Source organism: Microcaecilia unicolor, chromosome 5 (assembly GCF_901765095.1).
Source record: "Microcaecilia unicolor chromosome 5, aMicUni1.1, whole genome shotgun sequence".
Classification (NCBI taxonomy): domain Eukaryota; kingdom Metazoa; phylum Chordata; class Amphibia; order Gymnophiona; family Siphonopidae; genus Microcaecilia; species Microcaecilia unicolor.
Window position 1 is genome coordinate 47,347,994 of NC_044035.1, and position 16,474 is coordinate 47,364,467.

Sequence of the window (16,474 nt, forward strand, 5' to 3'; positions counted from 1 at the left end):
GTTCCGCATTTAACAGTGTGGGGCGTACAAGGCTAGAGAACCAAGGAAGAGTGACAGTTTGCAAGAGAAGGGAGGGTTGTGAAAGTGTGTTGAGAGCAGGGAAGGGGATGTAGAAGAGTGGTGGCTTGAGGGGTATCAACATCATTTCTCCCCCCCCCCCCCCCAAAACCATTTCCACTGCAGAGAAATGTCCACTGCTAGTTTGTTTATGCTACAAGCAGATCTCAGTTTCCTGTGGCAAAAATGAAAATTCTGTATTTAAATTTTATTTCTTACTAGTAAAAAAGGCCCGTTTCGGAAACAAATGAAACGGGCGCTAGCAAGGATTTCCTCGGAGTGTGTATGTTTGAGAGTGACTCTGCGAGTGTGTGTCTGTGACAGAGAGAGTGAGATTTGGTGCAAGTGTGTGCCAGGGGCCCCTCCCACCCAATTTCTGCGTCTCCCTCCCTGTCTCTATGGCGATAGGTGCTTGGAGAGCCTGCGGCATGTGTAAAATGTGTGTGTGTGTGTGAGAGAGAGAGAGAGAGAGAGAGAGACAGACAGAGAGAAGGATGAGATCTCCCCATTAAAGAAAAGTTGTAAAAATACCTTTGTAAATTCCGAACACTGGGGCTGCTGTGAACAGGACCCCCTCCCCCTTTTTGTAAGACAAATCTTCTCTGCAGGATGGTTCCCCACCCCCATGACAGCCCCTCTGCCACCTTGTCTCTGAATGCAAATGCAAGTGTCACAGCAGGATTAAAAAGGGATCCTGGTGGTGGTGGTGGGTCTGGATTGTCAAACCCAGGGTTGTGTTTATTGTCTCGGGGAGGGGGGGGGGGGGGGAGGTTAGTGTAATCAGGAGAAGCGAAAGAGATGAAAACCCGGCGATTTTAGCTGGCGAATTGTTCCGTTTTTATTTTATTTCTTCTGTTGTCCCACCTACTCTCCCCCACCCCCATGACAGCCCCTCTATACCTACCCGCCACCTTACCTGTAAATGCAAGTGTCAAAAGAGGGCACGGGTGGGGAGGAAGGATGGCGAGAGCAGCAGGGAAACCCCTGCTCCCTGTGTCAGGATGCCAGGGCCAATTAAGTAGAGGGCATGAAATTAAGGGCAGTGGAGAGCCTTGTCTCTGTACAGACGTTGAAGGGCTGTTGTGAGGTTGTTAGGAAAGGTGAGGAAAGGGCAAGCTCTGAGGGTTCACTTCAAGTTCCAGCCCCCCCCCCCCCCCTTAAGTGTACCTCTTGTGTTTGTCATAGATGTTGAAGGGCTGTTGTGAGGTTGTTAGGAGAGGTGAGGAAAGCTCGGAGATTGTGCTGCTGCCTTCCCTTCCCTCTGAGCTGTGACTCTCTGGTCCCGCCCTCATTTCCTGTTTCTGCAAGGACGGGAGCAGAGAGTTAGAGCAGAGAACTGAGAGTGAAGAGAAGGGAAGGCAGCAGAATCTCCGAGCTACCTTGCCCTTCACTTTTGCTGCCGGGAGCCCGGTAAGAGGAGGGGAGGGTAGCAGACGGGTGTTGCCGATTTTGGATGGGGTTGCGACATCTGTGAAACTGCAAGGGGGGGGGGGGGGGGGGGGTTAGATTTTGGAGGAGGCAACGTGGAGGTAGGGTGGATTTAGCTTGGTTTAGAGTGTATGGGAATGATGGTTGCATTGGGGAGTGGAAACAGATTAACCAATGGGCTTCTTTGCTTGGTGTGGTGATTATGACCCGCCCTCAATGTCATCACGTTTTGACGTGAGGGCGGGGCAGAGATACCTGGTTAGTAAAAGTGGTTACAGAGCTTCGAACAAACGAACCCTGAAGCCACAAAGTCAGTTTCAGAACGTTGAGGTTGCTTTTTATGTGCAGATGGGGCGTGGCTGAGGGCGGGTCTATGAGTGAGGGTGAGTGGTTCTCATAGCCTAGTCTACGAAGAGTACAGCAGTTCAGTGCTTCAGTGCCACGGAGTGAGCTTCAGAACCTTCGAGGTGGAATTTATTTATATAGATGTGCTTTGATTTCTTTTTTGGGGGGGGGAGGGGGTAGAGGGGGAGGAAACCAGGAAATCTCAAAAGGTGGAAGAGGAAGTAAATGAGGAAGGTGGGAAGAGATAGGCCAAGGATACAGGACTGGGGTACAGAGGGAAGTGAGGGGGGAAAGAAGCTGAAGGAAGGATGGCAAAGGAAAGAGGATGCTGAATTGTAAAGGGAGATATAAAATTAGGAGATGAGATACATTGACTTAAGATGCCAACACTGTCTCTCACTTACATCGTCCCCTTCTTCTCTCTCTCATGCAGTCCTTTACCAATCCTCTCCCCCCCCCCCCCCCCCCCCCCAAATCCTTTTATTCACTCATTTTTTTTTCTATCACATCCTCTCTCATCTCCTCTCCAGATGTCCCACTACGGTTCATGTGTTTAGGATATCCCTAATGAATATGCATCCTATTACTTTTGTTATTACAATTTTTTCTATTATTTCATAAAATAACCACATAATTTTAATGTATTCAAATTTTTAAAATGTTTTTAAATGTGCAGGTGCTCAGTACATCACCATATTTCCTTATACAAGCTCCTGGGGAATTATGGATTAATGATGAAAAAATGATTACTTATCTGAAGCTGATGAACTGCTGGTGTGCTTCTCTCTTTGCCATTATCCCAGGAACTGGTAATATAAAATCCACCTCGTGAAACTCTCCACAGAATCATCTCCAGTTAGGTAGGACAATCAAAATCCAATACAATTTTCACTGTTTGCCCAGGGTTGGGTAATCCCAAGATCCAAAATGATGTGTACCACAGACTCAGTATAAATAAATCCTCCTCTCTCAAAGAAACTGTCATATAATCATCTTCCAAATCTTGTAATGATCGCTACCTCTTTCCCGAGAACTGGAATCCAACAGTCCAGTACTTAAATCCTAGTTGATGTTCATGAACTCCGTCTTGATCTCAGTTCTAAATCAAATTTGGTCTCAACATGGGCATGTTTCGCGGAGAGCATCATCAGGAGTTCAAACAACTGCTCAATCTAGATGAGATTCCTGGTTTCTCTTATTATGGCGTCTCCCTTTAGACAAACACCAACAACACATCTGTGGTATACATCATCTGGGTTTCTTTTTTTTTAAACTTTGGGATTACCCAACCCTGAACAAACGGTGAAAATTGTATTGGATTTTGATTGTCCTACCTAACCGGTGATGATATTATGAAGAGTTTATCACGAGATAGATTTTTTATTACCAGTTCCTGGGATAACAGCAAAGAGAGCAAGCAGCTGGTGGTGCAATGATTTTCATCATTGATCTATAATTCCCCAGGAGCTTCTATAAGGAAATATGGCGATGTACTGAGCACCTGCACATTTAAAAACTTTTTTTTTAAATTGAAAACATTAAAATTATATGGTTATTTTATGAGAGATTTAAAATAGAAAAAGTTAAGAATCAACAAAAGTAATAGTATTGATATTTCTTGTTGATGTGAGATTTTATAGCTCAATTATTACAGAAGTAACATAGTAACATAGTAGATGACGGCAGAAAAAGACCTGCACGGTCCATCCAGTCTGCCCACGATAAACTCATATGTGTATACCTTACCTTGATTTGTACCTGTCTTTCAGGGCACAGACCGTATAAGTCAGTCCAGCAGTATTTCCCGCCTCCCAACCACCAGTCCCGCCTCCCATCACCAGCTCTGGCACAGACCCCGTATAAGTCTGCCCTCCCCTATCCTAGCCTCTCAACCACTAACCCCTCTTCCCCCCGCCACCCAATTTCAGCTAAGCTTCTGAGGATCCATTCCTTCTGCACAGGATTCCTTTATGCCTATCCCACGCATGTTTGAATTCCGTTACCGTTTTCATCTCCACCACCTCCTGCGGGAGGGCATTCCAAGCGTTCACCACCCTCTCTGTGAAGAAATACTTCCTGACATCTTTCCTGAGTCTGCCCCCCTTCAATCTCATTTCATGTCCTCTCGTTCTACCGCCTTTCCATCTCCGGAAAAGATTCGTTTGCGGATTAATACCTTTCCTCCAGAGTATACATGTTCAGGTCAGCAAGTCTCTCTTCATACGTCTTGGAACGCAACTCCCATACCATCCTCGTAGCTTTTCTTTGCCCCGCTTCCATTTTTTTAAGAAAAGCTACGAGGATGGTATGGGAGTTGCGTAATGAATATGCATGAGAGATCTGCATGCATACACAGCTCCATTGTATGCAAGCATCTCAAGCACATTCATTAGAGATACCCAGAAAACCCAAATCATTTGTGGCCCTTGAGAACAACCACTGATTTCACTGCCCAGCACTTTGTGGTTCAAAGAGCAACAAAGGCCTTGATCAATGGAGGATGTAGCCCAATTCCATGCTACTGTAGCAGTCTTTCTAGCCCCAAACTGGAATGGATGGTTAGGAGGCAAAGACATACTGCTGCTTCCGTTTCTTCTTCTACCCGGCCCCTATTTTCTGCAGAAGCTTCAAATTTTGCAAATCTTACTATACCTAGGAAATAATGCAGTGGGAAAACAGAAATTCTGGCTTAAGTAGCATCAACTGTCTGACAAACCAATGGCTAACTTTCCCAGTGGTAGGCAAATAGGAATTTGTTACAAGTTCATTATGTTCACAGACAAAATGTGTTCTGTCACACACAGAGCTCGACATCATGCACCACCACTATTTTTAGGGCAAAGACTGCAATGCAAATTCTATACTAACTATATCTTTAAAAATGAGAGTAACATTGGGTCAATTAAAAGAACAAAATCTATTTCGACTTACTTTCTCAGAGTCTTTTCCTCCGCAGTTCACACTAACAACACTACTATTTGCACGAAGCCATTTGAATTCCTTTAGCATTTGGGCACCCTTGGAACCATGCTCATAAGGAAGGTAAAAAAGATCAGCAAGTAAATGCAGATCCTCTATGGTTACTGGTTCTGCACTATAGAGAGGTTTCTCATTTGGACCAGGCAAAAATGGCTCCTTATTTATTTGCTCATCAGTTTGCATAGGTGCAATGTCATTTCCAGAGTCTTCTTGCATGGATGTTTCTGAAGACTTTGCCTCTACTATGCTTTCTTTATCAGTATCCATTGGTTTCAACTCCTCTGACATTTTGACTTCAACAACATCAGTTAATATCTGATTAATATTTTTGTCTCCATCATCTTGCTTTTCCACAACCATGTCCATTGGTTCCTCATCAGATTGTTTTTTTTCATCCTCTTTGGCAAGTGCTGGAGGCTCCACATCTAATGCTGTGCCCTGGCTCATAATAGGCTGCTGGTACACTGTTGTAACTGTTGTAGCGGCATTTAAAGAAGGTGGTGCAACTACTGGTGGCACACCAACACCACTTGTTTTAGCACCACTGTGGGCTACTTGTCTACCTGGAAAGCAAGAATATAAAGAGACTTAATACAGTAGCATAATAGATGGCAGAAAGGCTATTTGGTCTATCCAGTCTGCTCAATTTTTTTTTTAAATATTTTATTGCAAAGTCAAGCATCAACAGAAACAAGCATGTCCCATATACAAGCCAACACATTACAGTAATCATACTGGGGACTCACATGGGGTTATACAGTGTTGCAATAAAATCTAGAACTTGTACTATTCTTAGTGCTCAAAAGTCAGTTTTATACTGTCAACCAAGCAACACACAAACAGACAAAACTCGATACAGCAAAGATACTTACCTGTAGCAGGTATTCTCTGAGGACAGCAGGCTGACAATCCTCACAAGTGGGTTGCTGATCTGCGCCGGCCTGGGAACCGGCATTTAGAATAGCAAAAAAAGTTTCATAGAGCCTTCTTAGGATGCTGTGCACCCGACTGCGCAGAGTGCCTTCCCACCTGCGCTCCTCAGTTTAGTCACGAGTAAAAGAGAAGTAAGAAGACAACTCCAAGGGAAGGTGGGCAGGTTTGTGACGATTATCAGCCTGCTGTCCTCTGAGAATACCTGCTACAGGTAAGTATCTTCACTTTCTCTGAGAACAAGCAGGCTGAATAATCTTCACAAGTGGGGTATCCCTAGTATCCAGGCTCACTCAAAGAAGTTGGTCAACTGGGCCTAGCAACGGCGAGGACGTAAAGAGTAGTTACTTACCTGTAACAGGTGTTCTCCGAAGACAGCAGGCTGCATATTCTCACAAGTGGGTGACGCCACGTCGGCCCCGGAGGATTTTAAAGCAAAATCTCAAAATCTCTTTACGGCGTTCCGTCGCGCGAGCGATCGTACTGCGCATGTGCGCACACCTATTCCCGCTCGCCGAGCGGACACGCCCCTCAGTTATATTCAAAAGATGGAGGAGACAACTCCAAAAGGGGAAGGTGGGAGGGTTTGTGAGAATATGCAGCCTGCTGTCTTCGGAGAACACCTGTTACAGGTAAGTAACTACTCTTTCTCCAAAGACAAGCAGGCTGATATTCTCACAAGTGGGGTATCCCAAGCTTTCAGGCTTACACAACAAACAGTGGTCAATAGAGTCTCGCAACGGCGAGGCCAGAATAAACATTGACCCGAAATATCAAAATGAGTGTAGCCTGGAACAGAACAAACATGGGCTTAGGAGGGTTGGAGTTGGATTCTAAACCCCAAAGAAGTTCTGCAGCCCCGACTGCCCAAAACCGACTGACGCGTCGGCTATTCTGCTGAAGGCAGTAGTGAGATGTGAATGTGTGGACTGATGACCACGCCACAGCTTTGCAGATCCCTTCAATAGTGACTGATTTTAGATTAGTCACCGATTCAGCCATGGCTCTAATTTTGTGAGCCGTGACATGGCCTTCTAGAGTCAGTCCAGCTTGGACAAAAATGAAGGAGATGCAATCTGCCAGTTAAGAAGAAATGATGCGGTTTCCGACAGCAACTGGCATTAAAAGAAATAAACAACTGGGCGGACCTTCCGAGGGAGCTCGTCTGCTCCACGCAAAAAGTGCGCAGCTTGCTTTCGCCAGGGCTTGTAAGATGAGGGAGAAAGCATGTTGGCAAGACAATTGACTGGATCAGATGGTACTCTGATACCAGCGCCAGTAAGAACATTGGCTGCATGCGGAGAACTACTCTGTTAAGATGAGAAGTAAGGTAAGGAGCTTGAGCTACTAGAGTCTGAAGCTCACCGACCTTTCGAGTTGAAGGAACAGCCACCAAGGAGAATGACCTTCCAGGTCCAATACTTCAGATGACAGGAATCCAGTGGCCCGAATTGAGCTTGCAGCAGCTGGATGAAAACGACATTGAGACTCCAAGATACTGAATAAGGAGTGATAGGGGCTCTGACCGAAGCATAAGAGCCAACTTGAAAAATTATTGTGGGTGCTAAGCCCAACAGAAATAATCCCCCTTAGATACAGACAAGGAATTCTCTCAATACTGTGGGAGAAGTAAACGTCATGAAGTGGACAGCTGAAGGCTGACGTTGTACACGTTGATGATAAGCTCTTATTGCACGAAGATGAATACAGACCGAGTTGGTCTTGAGACCAGATTCAGACAGGTGTGGAAAGAACTCAAGCAAGGTCTGTATAAGACTAGAGGCAGGATCTAGGACCTCGCTGTCACACCAGACGGCAAACCTCTTCCATGAAAAGAATAACACCTCTTTGTGAAATCTTTTTCTGGAAGCAGGCAAGAGTCGGGAGACACTCTTCTGGAAAAGTCAACGAAACCTACACTCTGAACATCCAGACCGTGTGAGCCATAGATTGGAGGTTGGGATGTAGAAGTGCCCCCTCGTTCTGCGTAATGAGAGCTGGAAAACATTTCAACTCCAGAAGAAGAGGGAATCGTATCTGACGTAGCTAGAAAGGAGCAATCAGAATCATGGCTCCACAATCTTGCTTGAGAATCAGCAAAGTCTTTTCCATCAGATGTATGGTAGGATATGCATACAGAAAACTTGTCCTCCAAAGAAGGAGAAAGGCATCCGATGGTAGTCTGTCGTGAGCCTGCAGCCTGGAACAGAACTGAGGGACTTTGTGATTGAACTAAGTTGCTCAGCCTGTCGGCCAGACTGCTGTTTACGCCAATTAGATAAATGGCTTGGAGAAACCAAGCCGCGTTGGCGAGCCCACCGCTACATCTGCATGGCATCTTGACTCAGAGGACAAGATCCAGTACTCCTTTGTTATCGAGTACATCACAACCCGATTGTTGGTTGATTAAAATAATTAGGTTGGATAGTCAGGAGGGATGCAACCTTCGTCAGCAGCTTTTGACTGAGTAAGGTGGACTGGACACCTCAGAATCAAAATGGAGAGAATTAACCACCTCTGAGGGGAATTCCGAAGACTGGCGAACAGTTGGGTTACATCCTCTAGATGTGCAAAAGTGTCAAGGGAGTGACGTGAACTGTGGAAGCCATGTGTCTAGAAGTCTCAATATTACTGTGCTGTAATCTGTTGAGACGGGCAATCAACGTGGTAAGGGAACACTTGCACTCCCAGTCCATGAAGATACGCTGCAACAACAGCTAGGCACTAGGAAAAACATACTCTGGACGCAAAGTGAGTAGAAGTATCTTGTAAGTCCAGAGAGCATAACCATTCGTTTTCCTGAAGTATGGGAAGAAGGATGCCCAGGGAAATCATCCTGAACGAAATCTGTTGAGGCCCCTTATGTCTATGATGGGACGGAACCCACAAGGAAGGACCTGGGATAGAAACTCAATCCTTCTTACCCTTGTGGAACAGGCTCGACTGCATTGGTACTGAGAAAGGCAGAGAGTTTCTCTGCAAGTACTCACTGTTGATGGAAGCTAAAGGATTAAACTTCCAATGAACAATGTGGAGGGTTTGATTCCAGACTGAGAATGTATCCTAACCGGACTATTTGAAAAAAACCCCCGGTTGGAGGATATAGAAGTCACCTGTGGTGGAGAAAATTTGAACTTCCCCCCGACAGGCAGATTGGCCGGTACGGACATTTGTTGCCCCTCTCTGGTTCCTGCGGAATAGCTGCAGGAGCCTGATTAGGTGCACGCCGCTGACTAGAACGAGCGTGCTGATCTCTTTAAAGAAGTTCCGAGATGAGGAAGTGTATGCACAGCATATCAACAATTTTCTGCTGAGTCTCCTCCTCCAGGTGAGAGGCACACAGTCATGAGAGTCTGCGCATCACCATACCTAGAGCAGAAATCTAGGTGTTACAATACAAGTGATGAAAACGCCATTGGACAGGAACTTGCGACACTTGGAAAAAAGATGTAGCCTACTCCGGTGGGAATGCTCATAAATATCTGGCAGGACTTGGTCTTGGATGCGATCATGCCAGCCTGGTACGCCAATCTCCAAAGGAGGCTAAGGATGTATGCTCTGGCCTCGGGGGGCGCCGAAGCAAGTTCTTAGAACTGCTATCAGTTCTGAGTTGAAGATGGTAGTCCAGGACCTCGAGCATCTGGCATTGGGCTGATTGACAATCTCCATTGCAATGTGTCAAGACAAATAGAGGATCTAGAGGATTCTCAGCAGAGAAAACCCCATGACCTTCATGTTCATCAGATGAACCATCATTGAACTGAGCCAACTACTCAAACAGAGCAGGTCAGATGCAAACATTGACCAGTATAGAGCAACTGTCATACATACAATTCTAAAGAACAGCTATGGAAAAATATGTTCTCCTGTAGCAAAATGGCTGTTCTTAACATGCATTTCTGGGCCTGGAAGCCAAGGTATGGAGGCGCGGTAAGTTCTACGAGCGAACACCCATACCAGAGGCAGCATCGGTGAAGGAGACCAGTTGAAAAGCTAGATGCCGCGGGAGGCGGTAGCATCCATGGCGTCCAATGGTACCCATGGTCTCGAAGCCAAGGACAACATCTGGCAATGCAAGGGAATCGAAACCAGACTGCCAGATGACTTCCATAACAGAGATATGACCGATGGTACTGATAGTACTCATGGCACCGACGGTGCCGATGATACACATGGTACCGATGACCCCCGGTACCAATGGAACCCATGGTACTTGGTACCGATGATAGTCATGATATCTGGTATCGATGGTACCCATGATACCCTAGTACCGAAGGGACCCTTGACATGTGGTACCGATGGTACCCATGATATTCGGCACCAACAGCACCGACGGTACCTATGGTACACATGGTATCGACGGTGCTCAAGACACCCGGTACCAATGGCACCCATGGTACCGATGGTACCTGGTCATGATATTTGGTATCGACGGTACTCATGTACCGACGGTATCCATGATAGCTATCCATGGTACCGACGATACCCGATACCGATGGACTCGTGATACTCGGTACCGATGGGCGATGATACCTGTGATCGATGGTGCCCATGATATCTGATGCCGATGGTGATACCTGGTGCCGACGGTGCCCATGCACCGAAGACACTCGGCACCGATGATACCCGGTGCCGATGGAATCCATGGCACCGATGGTACCGGTACCGACGGGACCCATGGCACCGACCATGGTACCAATGTTCCCGGTACCGATACTCCTCGGTACCGACGCACCGGTGACATTCGGCACCGACGGCACCCATGGTACCGATGATACTCGGTACCGACGGCACCCATGGTACCGATGAAACTCGGTACCGACGCCATGACACCCGGTACCGATGATACTCGGTACCGACGGTACCCATGACACCCGGTACCGATGATACTCGGTACCGACGGTACCCATGACACCCGGTACCGATGATACTCGGTACCGACGGTACCGATGATGCCCGGCACCGACGGCACCCATGGTACCGATGATACTCGGTACCGACGGCACCCATGGTACCGATGATACTCGGTACCGACGGTACCCATGACACCCGGTACCGATGATACTCGGTACCGATGATGCCCGGTACCGATGCGGTGTATCGACGTCCAATGCCAGGATACCTCCATAATAGAGGGAGCAACGCTCTCGGCACCGACTGATGTCTGAAGCCCGAATACCTCCATAACAGAGGGAGCAAAGCTCTGGGCACCGATGGTACCGACACCCGCTGATGCGCCCGAATGACCTGCCAAGCAGGAGGCGCCGAGGCAGGTGGAGACCTACTCGATGCATAACTATACCCAGCGTGCATCGGTCTCTGTCGGACTCCCTGACAAGTAGCATAAGTCTCGTCTTTGAGACACTACTTGCGCTTCACAGGGAGATGATCCGTCCTTTGGGCATCCCTGGCAGAGTAGAATACGTCTCGGTACTTTGAGACACTACTTGCGCTTCACAGGGAGATGATCTGGTCCTTTGGGCATCCCTGGCAGAGTAGAATACGTCTCGGTACTTTGAGACACTACTTGCGCTTCACAGGGAGATGATCCAGCCCAAGACACTTCCGCCGATGCGTCCGAATGACCTGCAGAGCAGGAGACGCCGAGACGGGTGGAGACTCACTTCAAAGGTTACACCACTGATATTGTGTCACCAGGCTGCCCATTCAGTGGCTGTGACATACACCTTCACCATGAAGCAGGCTCTCACAGCTCTCGAGAGCAATTTGTATAAGTTTTAATAAATGGATCAAAAAATGTGGGCTTGTTTTATTTGCTGGCTAGAGAGAGCCCACAGATAACAATATACCAGCACTTTTCAAGTAAAAAGAAAAAGAGAAGCTTATAAGCTTCGTTGAGGCACAGCCCCTTGTGACTCTGGCAATTACTTAAATTTTTTTTCTTGCCTCAGGTACAAAAAATACCTGTATATATAAGCCACAATGAGCCTGCCATAAAAATAAAAAATAAAAAGAGATTTACTCCGAAGACCTGAAGAAAACACGAAGCCCTAACGAACTCCGTGTCTCCTCAGACGCGGAAAAAGAAAAACTGAGGGGCGTGTCCGCTCGGCGAGCGGGAATAGGTGTGCGCACATGCGCAGTACGATCGCTCGCGCGACGGAACGCCGTAAAGAGATTTTGAGATTTTGCTTTAAAATCCTCCGGGGCCGACGTGGCGTCACCCACTTGTGAGAATATCAGCCTGCTTGTCTTTGGAGAACGTAGATTAACCTGAAATTATATACAGAGTGCAGCCTGGAACAGAATAAAACGGGCCTAGGGGGGTGGAGTTGGGTTCTAAACCCCAAACAGATTCTGCAGCACCGACTGCCCAAACCGACTGTCGCGTCGGGTATTCTGCTCAAAGGAGTAGTGAGATGTGAATGTGTGGACTGAAGACCACGTTACAGCCTTGCAAATCTTTTCAGTGGAGGCTAAGTGAGCCACTGACGCAGCCATGGCTCTGACATTGTGAGCCATGACATGGCCCTCCAAAGTTAGCCCAGCATGGGCATAAGTGAAAGAAATGCAGTCTGCGAGCCAATTTGAAATTGTGCATTTACTGAAGGCGACTCCCCTCCTGTTGAGATCAAAAGCAACAAACTGGGCGAACCGTTTGAAGGGCTTCGTCCGCTCCATATAAAAGGCCAATGCTCTCTTGCAGTCCAAGGTGTGCAAGTTGCTTTCGCCAGGGTGGGTATGAGGACAGGGAAAAAATGTTGGCAAGACAATCAACTGGTTCAGATGGAACTCCAACACCACCTTCGGCAGGAACTTAGGGTGTGTGTGGAGGACTACTCTGTTGTGATGAAACTTAGTATAAGGTGCATCCACTAGTAAGGCCTGAACCTCACTGACCCTATGAGCTGAAGTAACAGACACCAAGAAAATGCCCTTCCAGGTCAAGTACTTTAGATGGCAGAATTCAGTGGCTCAAAAGGAGCTCTCATCAGCTGGGTGAGAACAATGAGATCCCATAACACTGGCGGAGGTTTGACAGGGGGCTTTGAGAAAAGCAACCCTCTCATGAAGCGAACAACTAAAGGCTATCCAGAGATAGGCTTACCTTCTACATGCTGATAAGCACCAATTGCACTAAAGTGAAACCTTACGCAGTTGGTCTTAAGACCAGACTATGACAGGTGTAGAAGGTACTCAAGCAGGGTCTGTGTAGAACAACAAAGGGGATCTATGACCCTGCTGTCACACCAGACGGCACCTCTTCTATTTAAAAGAGTAACACCTCTTAGTGGAATCTTTCCTGGAAGCAAGACTTGGGAGACACCCTCAGAAAGATCCAAAGTAGCGAATTCTATGCTCTCAACATCCAGGCCGTGAGAGCCAGAGACTGGAGTTTGGGATGTAGAAGCGACCCCTCGTTCTGAGCAACGTGGGTCGAGAAACATTCCAAACTCCACGGTTCTTCGGAGGACAATTTCAGAAGAAGAGGGAACCAAATCTGACGTGGCCAGGATGGCGCAATCAGGATCCTGGTTCCGTAGTCTTGCTTGAGTTTCAACAAAGTTTTCCCCACCAGAGGTATGGGAGGATACGCATACAGAAGGCCTGTTCCCTAATGTAGGAGAACGGCATCTGACGCTAGTTTGCCGTGGGCCTGAAGCCTGAACAGAACTGAGGGACATTTTGATTTAGTTGAGTGGCAAAGAGATCCACTGAAAAGGATGCTCCACACTTGGAAGATCTCGTGGGCCACGCCCATACTCAGCGACCACACGCGAGGTTGCATAACCCTGTTCAGCCTGTCAGCCAGACTGTTTATGCCTGCTAGATAAGTGGCTTGGAGAAACATGCCGTGATGGTGTGCCCAAAGCCACATCTTTATTTATTTACTTATTGCATTTGTATCCCACATTTTCCCACCTATTTGCGGGCTCAGTGTGGCTTACAATATATTGTGAATGATGGAAATACAATTTGTTGCATTACGATTATGGGTTACATAGTGAAGAGTAATGGGAAGACAAAGTCAAAGTCAAAATATCATTTGGGAATGGAACAGTGGAATATAACAATGGGGAATTGATAGGGCGATAAAACAATAGCAAGAGGGTAGAGTATTAAGTGTGATGAAAATGCGGGGGAAGAGAACTCAGAAGAGAGTGTACTGATGCATTTCTATTAGTGTGTGTGGGCTTCATGCGTTTTGGTCCTTGCAGTATATTTTCTCAAAGAGATAGGTCTTCAATAGTTTGCGGAAGTCGGTTAGTTCGTAGATCGTTTTCAGGTTGCGTGGTAGTGTATTCCAGAATTGTGTGCTCATATAAGAGAAGGTTGATGCGTGAAGTACTTTGTATTTTATGCCTTTGCAGTTAGGGAAGTGGAGATTGAGGAGAGTTCGGGATGATCTTTTGGCGTTTTTGGGTGGCAGGTCTATTAGATCAGACATGTATGCAGGGGCTTCACCGTGAATGATTTTGTGGACTAAGGTGAATACTTTAAAAGTGATACATTCCTTGAGTGGGAGCCAATGTAGTTTCTCAAGTAAGGGTTTTGCACTTTCGTATTTTGGTTTTCCGAAGATGAGTCTGGCTGCTGTATTCTGGGCTGTTTGAAGTTTCCTCAGTATTTGTTCTTTGCAGTCTGCGTATAGTGAGTTGCAGTAGTCCAGATGACTGAGTACAAGTGATTGCACTAGGCTGCGGAAGACAAATCTTGGAAAGAATGGTCTTATTCTTTTCAGTTTCCACATGGAGTAGAACATCTTTTTGGTTGTGTTGTTCGCGTGAGTCTCGAGTGTTAAGTGGCAGACAATAGTGACTGAGATTTTTAAAGTTTCTGAGATTGGCAGATTTAGTTTAGTTGTGTTAATGGCGGTAAATTTTTTCATGTTGTATTGGGAGGTAAGTATGAGGCATTGAGTTTTTTCTGTGTTCAGTTTCAATCGGAATGCATCTGCCCAGGTGTTCATGATGTGTAGACTTTTGGTTGATTTTGTTGGAGATTTCATTAATGTTTTGTTTGAAAGGAATGTAGATCGTTACATCATCGGCATATATGTATGGGTTGAGGTTATGGTTTGATAGAAGTTTTGCCAATGGGATCATCATTAGGTTGAAAATAGTTGGCAAGAGGGGGGATCCCTGCGGTACTCCACACTCAGGTGTCCATGCAGTAGATGTAGTTGAATTTGATGTGACCTGATATGAGCGTAAGGTTAAGAACCCCTTGAACCAGTTTAGGACATTGCCTCCGATGCCAAAATATTCAAGAATGTGTAATAGGATTCCGTGGTCAACCATATCAAAGGCACTTGACATGTCAAACTGTAAGAGGAGTATATTGGTGCCGGTTGCAATCATTTGTTTGAATTTGGTCATTAGGGTAATTAATACTGTTTCTGTGCTGTGATTTGTCCGGAATCCTGATTGGGCATCATGCAGTATGGAGAACTTGCTGAGATAGTTTGTGAGTTGTTTGGTTACCATTCCTTCGGTTATTTTGGTTATTAGTGGTATAGATGCTACTGGTCTGTAGTTAAGTTATTTCGCTTGTGTTTTTCTTCGTGTCTTTGGGTATTGGGGTGAGTAAGATGTTTCCTTTTTCCTTTGGGAAAAGTCCGTTTTGTAGCATAAAGTTCATGTGGTGCGTTAGGTCTATTATGAATTGTTGAGGAGCTGATTTCATGAGGTTGTTTGGGCAGATATCTAGTTTGCATTGGGATTTGGCGAATCTTTTGAGCGTTTTAGAGATGAGGTCCTCTGACAGTAATTCGAATTCAGTCCAGAACCTGTCAGCTGGATATATTCCGTTTTCTGGGTCTAGACAGTTTAGGAGTGTTGCGTATTCAATAGGGCTGGTGGGTATTTTAAGTCGTAATTGTATGATTTTCTCCTTGAAGTATTTCGCGAGGTCGTCAACCCCTGGGGTATCTTTGCTGTGGTTGTAACTGGTGTGGTGTCTAACAATTTATTTACAAGGTAGAAGAGTTTGTGTGTATCTTTGTAGTTTGGTCCAATTATTGTTTTGTAGTGTAGTCTTTTAGTTTGTTTGATGGTATATTTGTATTTCCTTCGAAGTGATTTCCAGGTATTCAGTGTGTGTTCATCTTTCTTTTTGTTCCATGCGCATTCTAGTTTTCTGACTTGTGTTTTGAGTTCTTTCAGCTCTTCTGGACGGCATCCTGACAGAGAGCGAGATTCAGTGCCTCCCTGCTTGTTGGTGTAGTACATTGCAACCTGATTGTTTGAATCAAGGTAGTTTGATTGGACAGCTGATCTCTGGAAGCCTTCAGAACGTTCCAGATCGCTTGGAGCTCCAGAAGGTTGATCTGAAGATCTGTTTCCGAGGGGACCAGGCTCCCTGGGTGTGAAGCCCATCTATACGAGCTCCCCATCCCAGGAGAGATGCATCCGTCGTCAACACTTTTTGTGGCTGAGAAATTTGGAATGGACGTCCCATGGTCAAATTGGATCAAATTGTCCACCAGTGAAGTGAATGTACAAAACTGGTGAACAGATGGATGACATCTTCTAGATTCCTTGTGGCCCGATACCACTGAGAAGCTAGGGTCCATTGAGCAGATCTTATGTGCAAAAGTGCCGTGGGCGTAACATGAACTGTGGAGGCCATGTGCCCCAAGAGTCTCAACATCTGCCGAGCTGTGACTTGCCGTAATGCTCGAACCTTGAACACTAGGGACAGAAGGTTGTCTGCCCGCGCCTCGGGAAGATAGGCTTGAATTGTTCCCGTGTCATGCAATGCTCCAATTAAT

At 46.3% G+C, this 16,474-nt stretch overlaps 1 protein-coding gene across 1 annotated transcript in view; it reads right to left on the bottom strand.

Annotated features, from left to right (window-relative positions):
- The window catches only part of OGA (O-GlcNAcase), a 314,455-nt gene that overhangs the window by 108,672 nt on the left and 189,309 nt on the right, over positions 1-16,474 (bottom strand). The window contains exon 9 of the mRNA XM_030202855.1: positions 4,762-5,372. Coding sequence (XP_030058715.1) covers positions 4,762-5,372 — 611 coding nt within the window. The remainder of the gene's footprint in view (positions 1-4,761; positions 5,373-16,474) is intronic.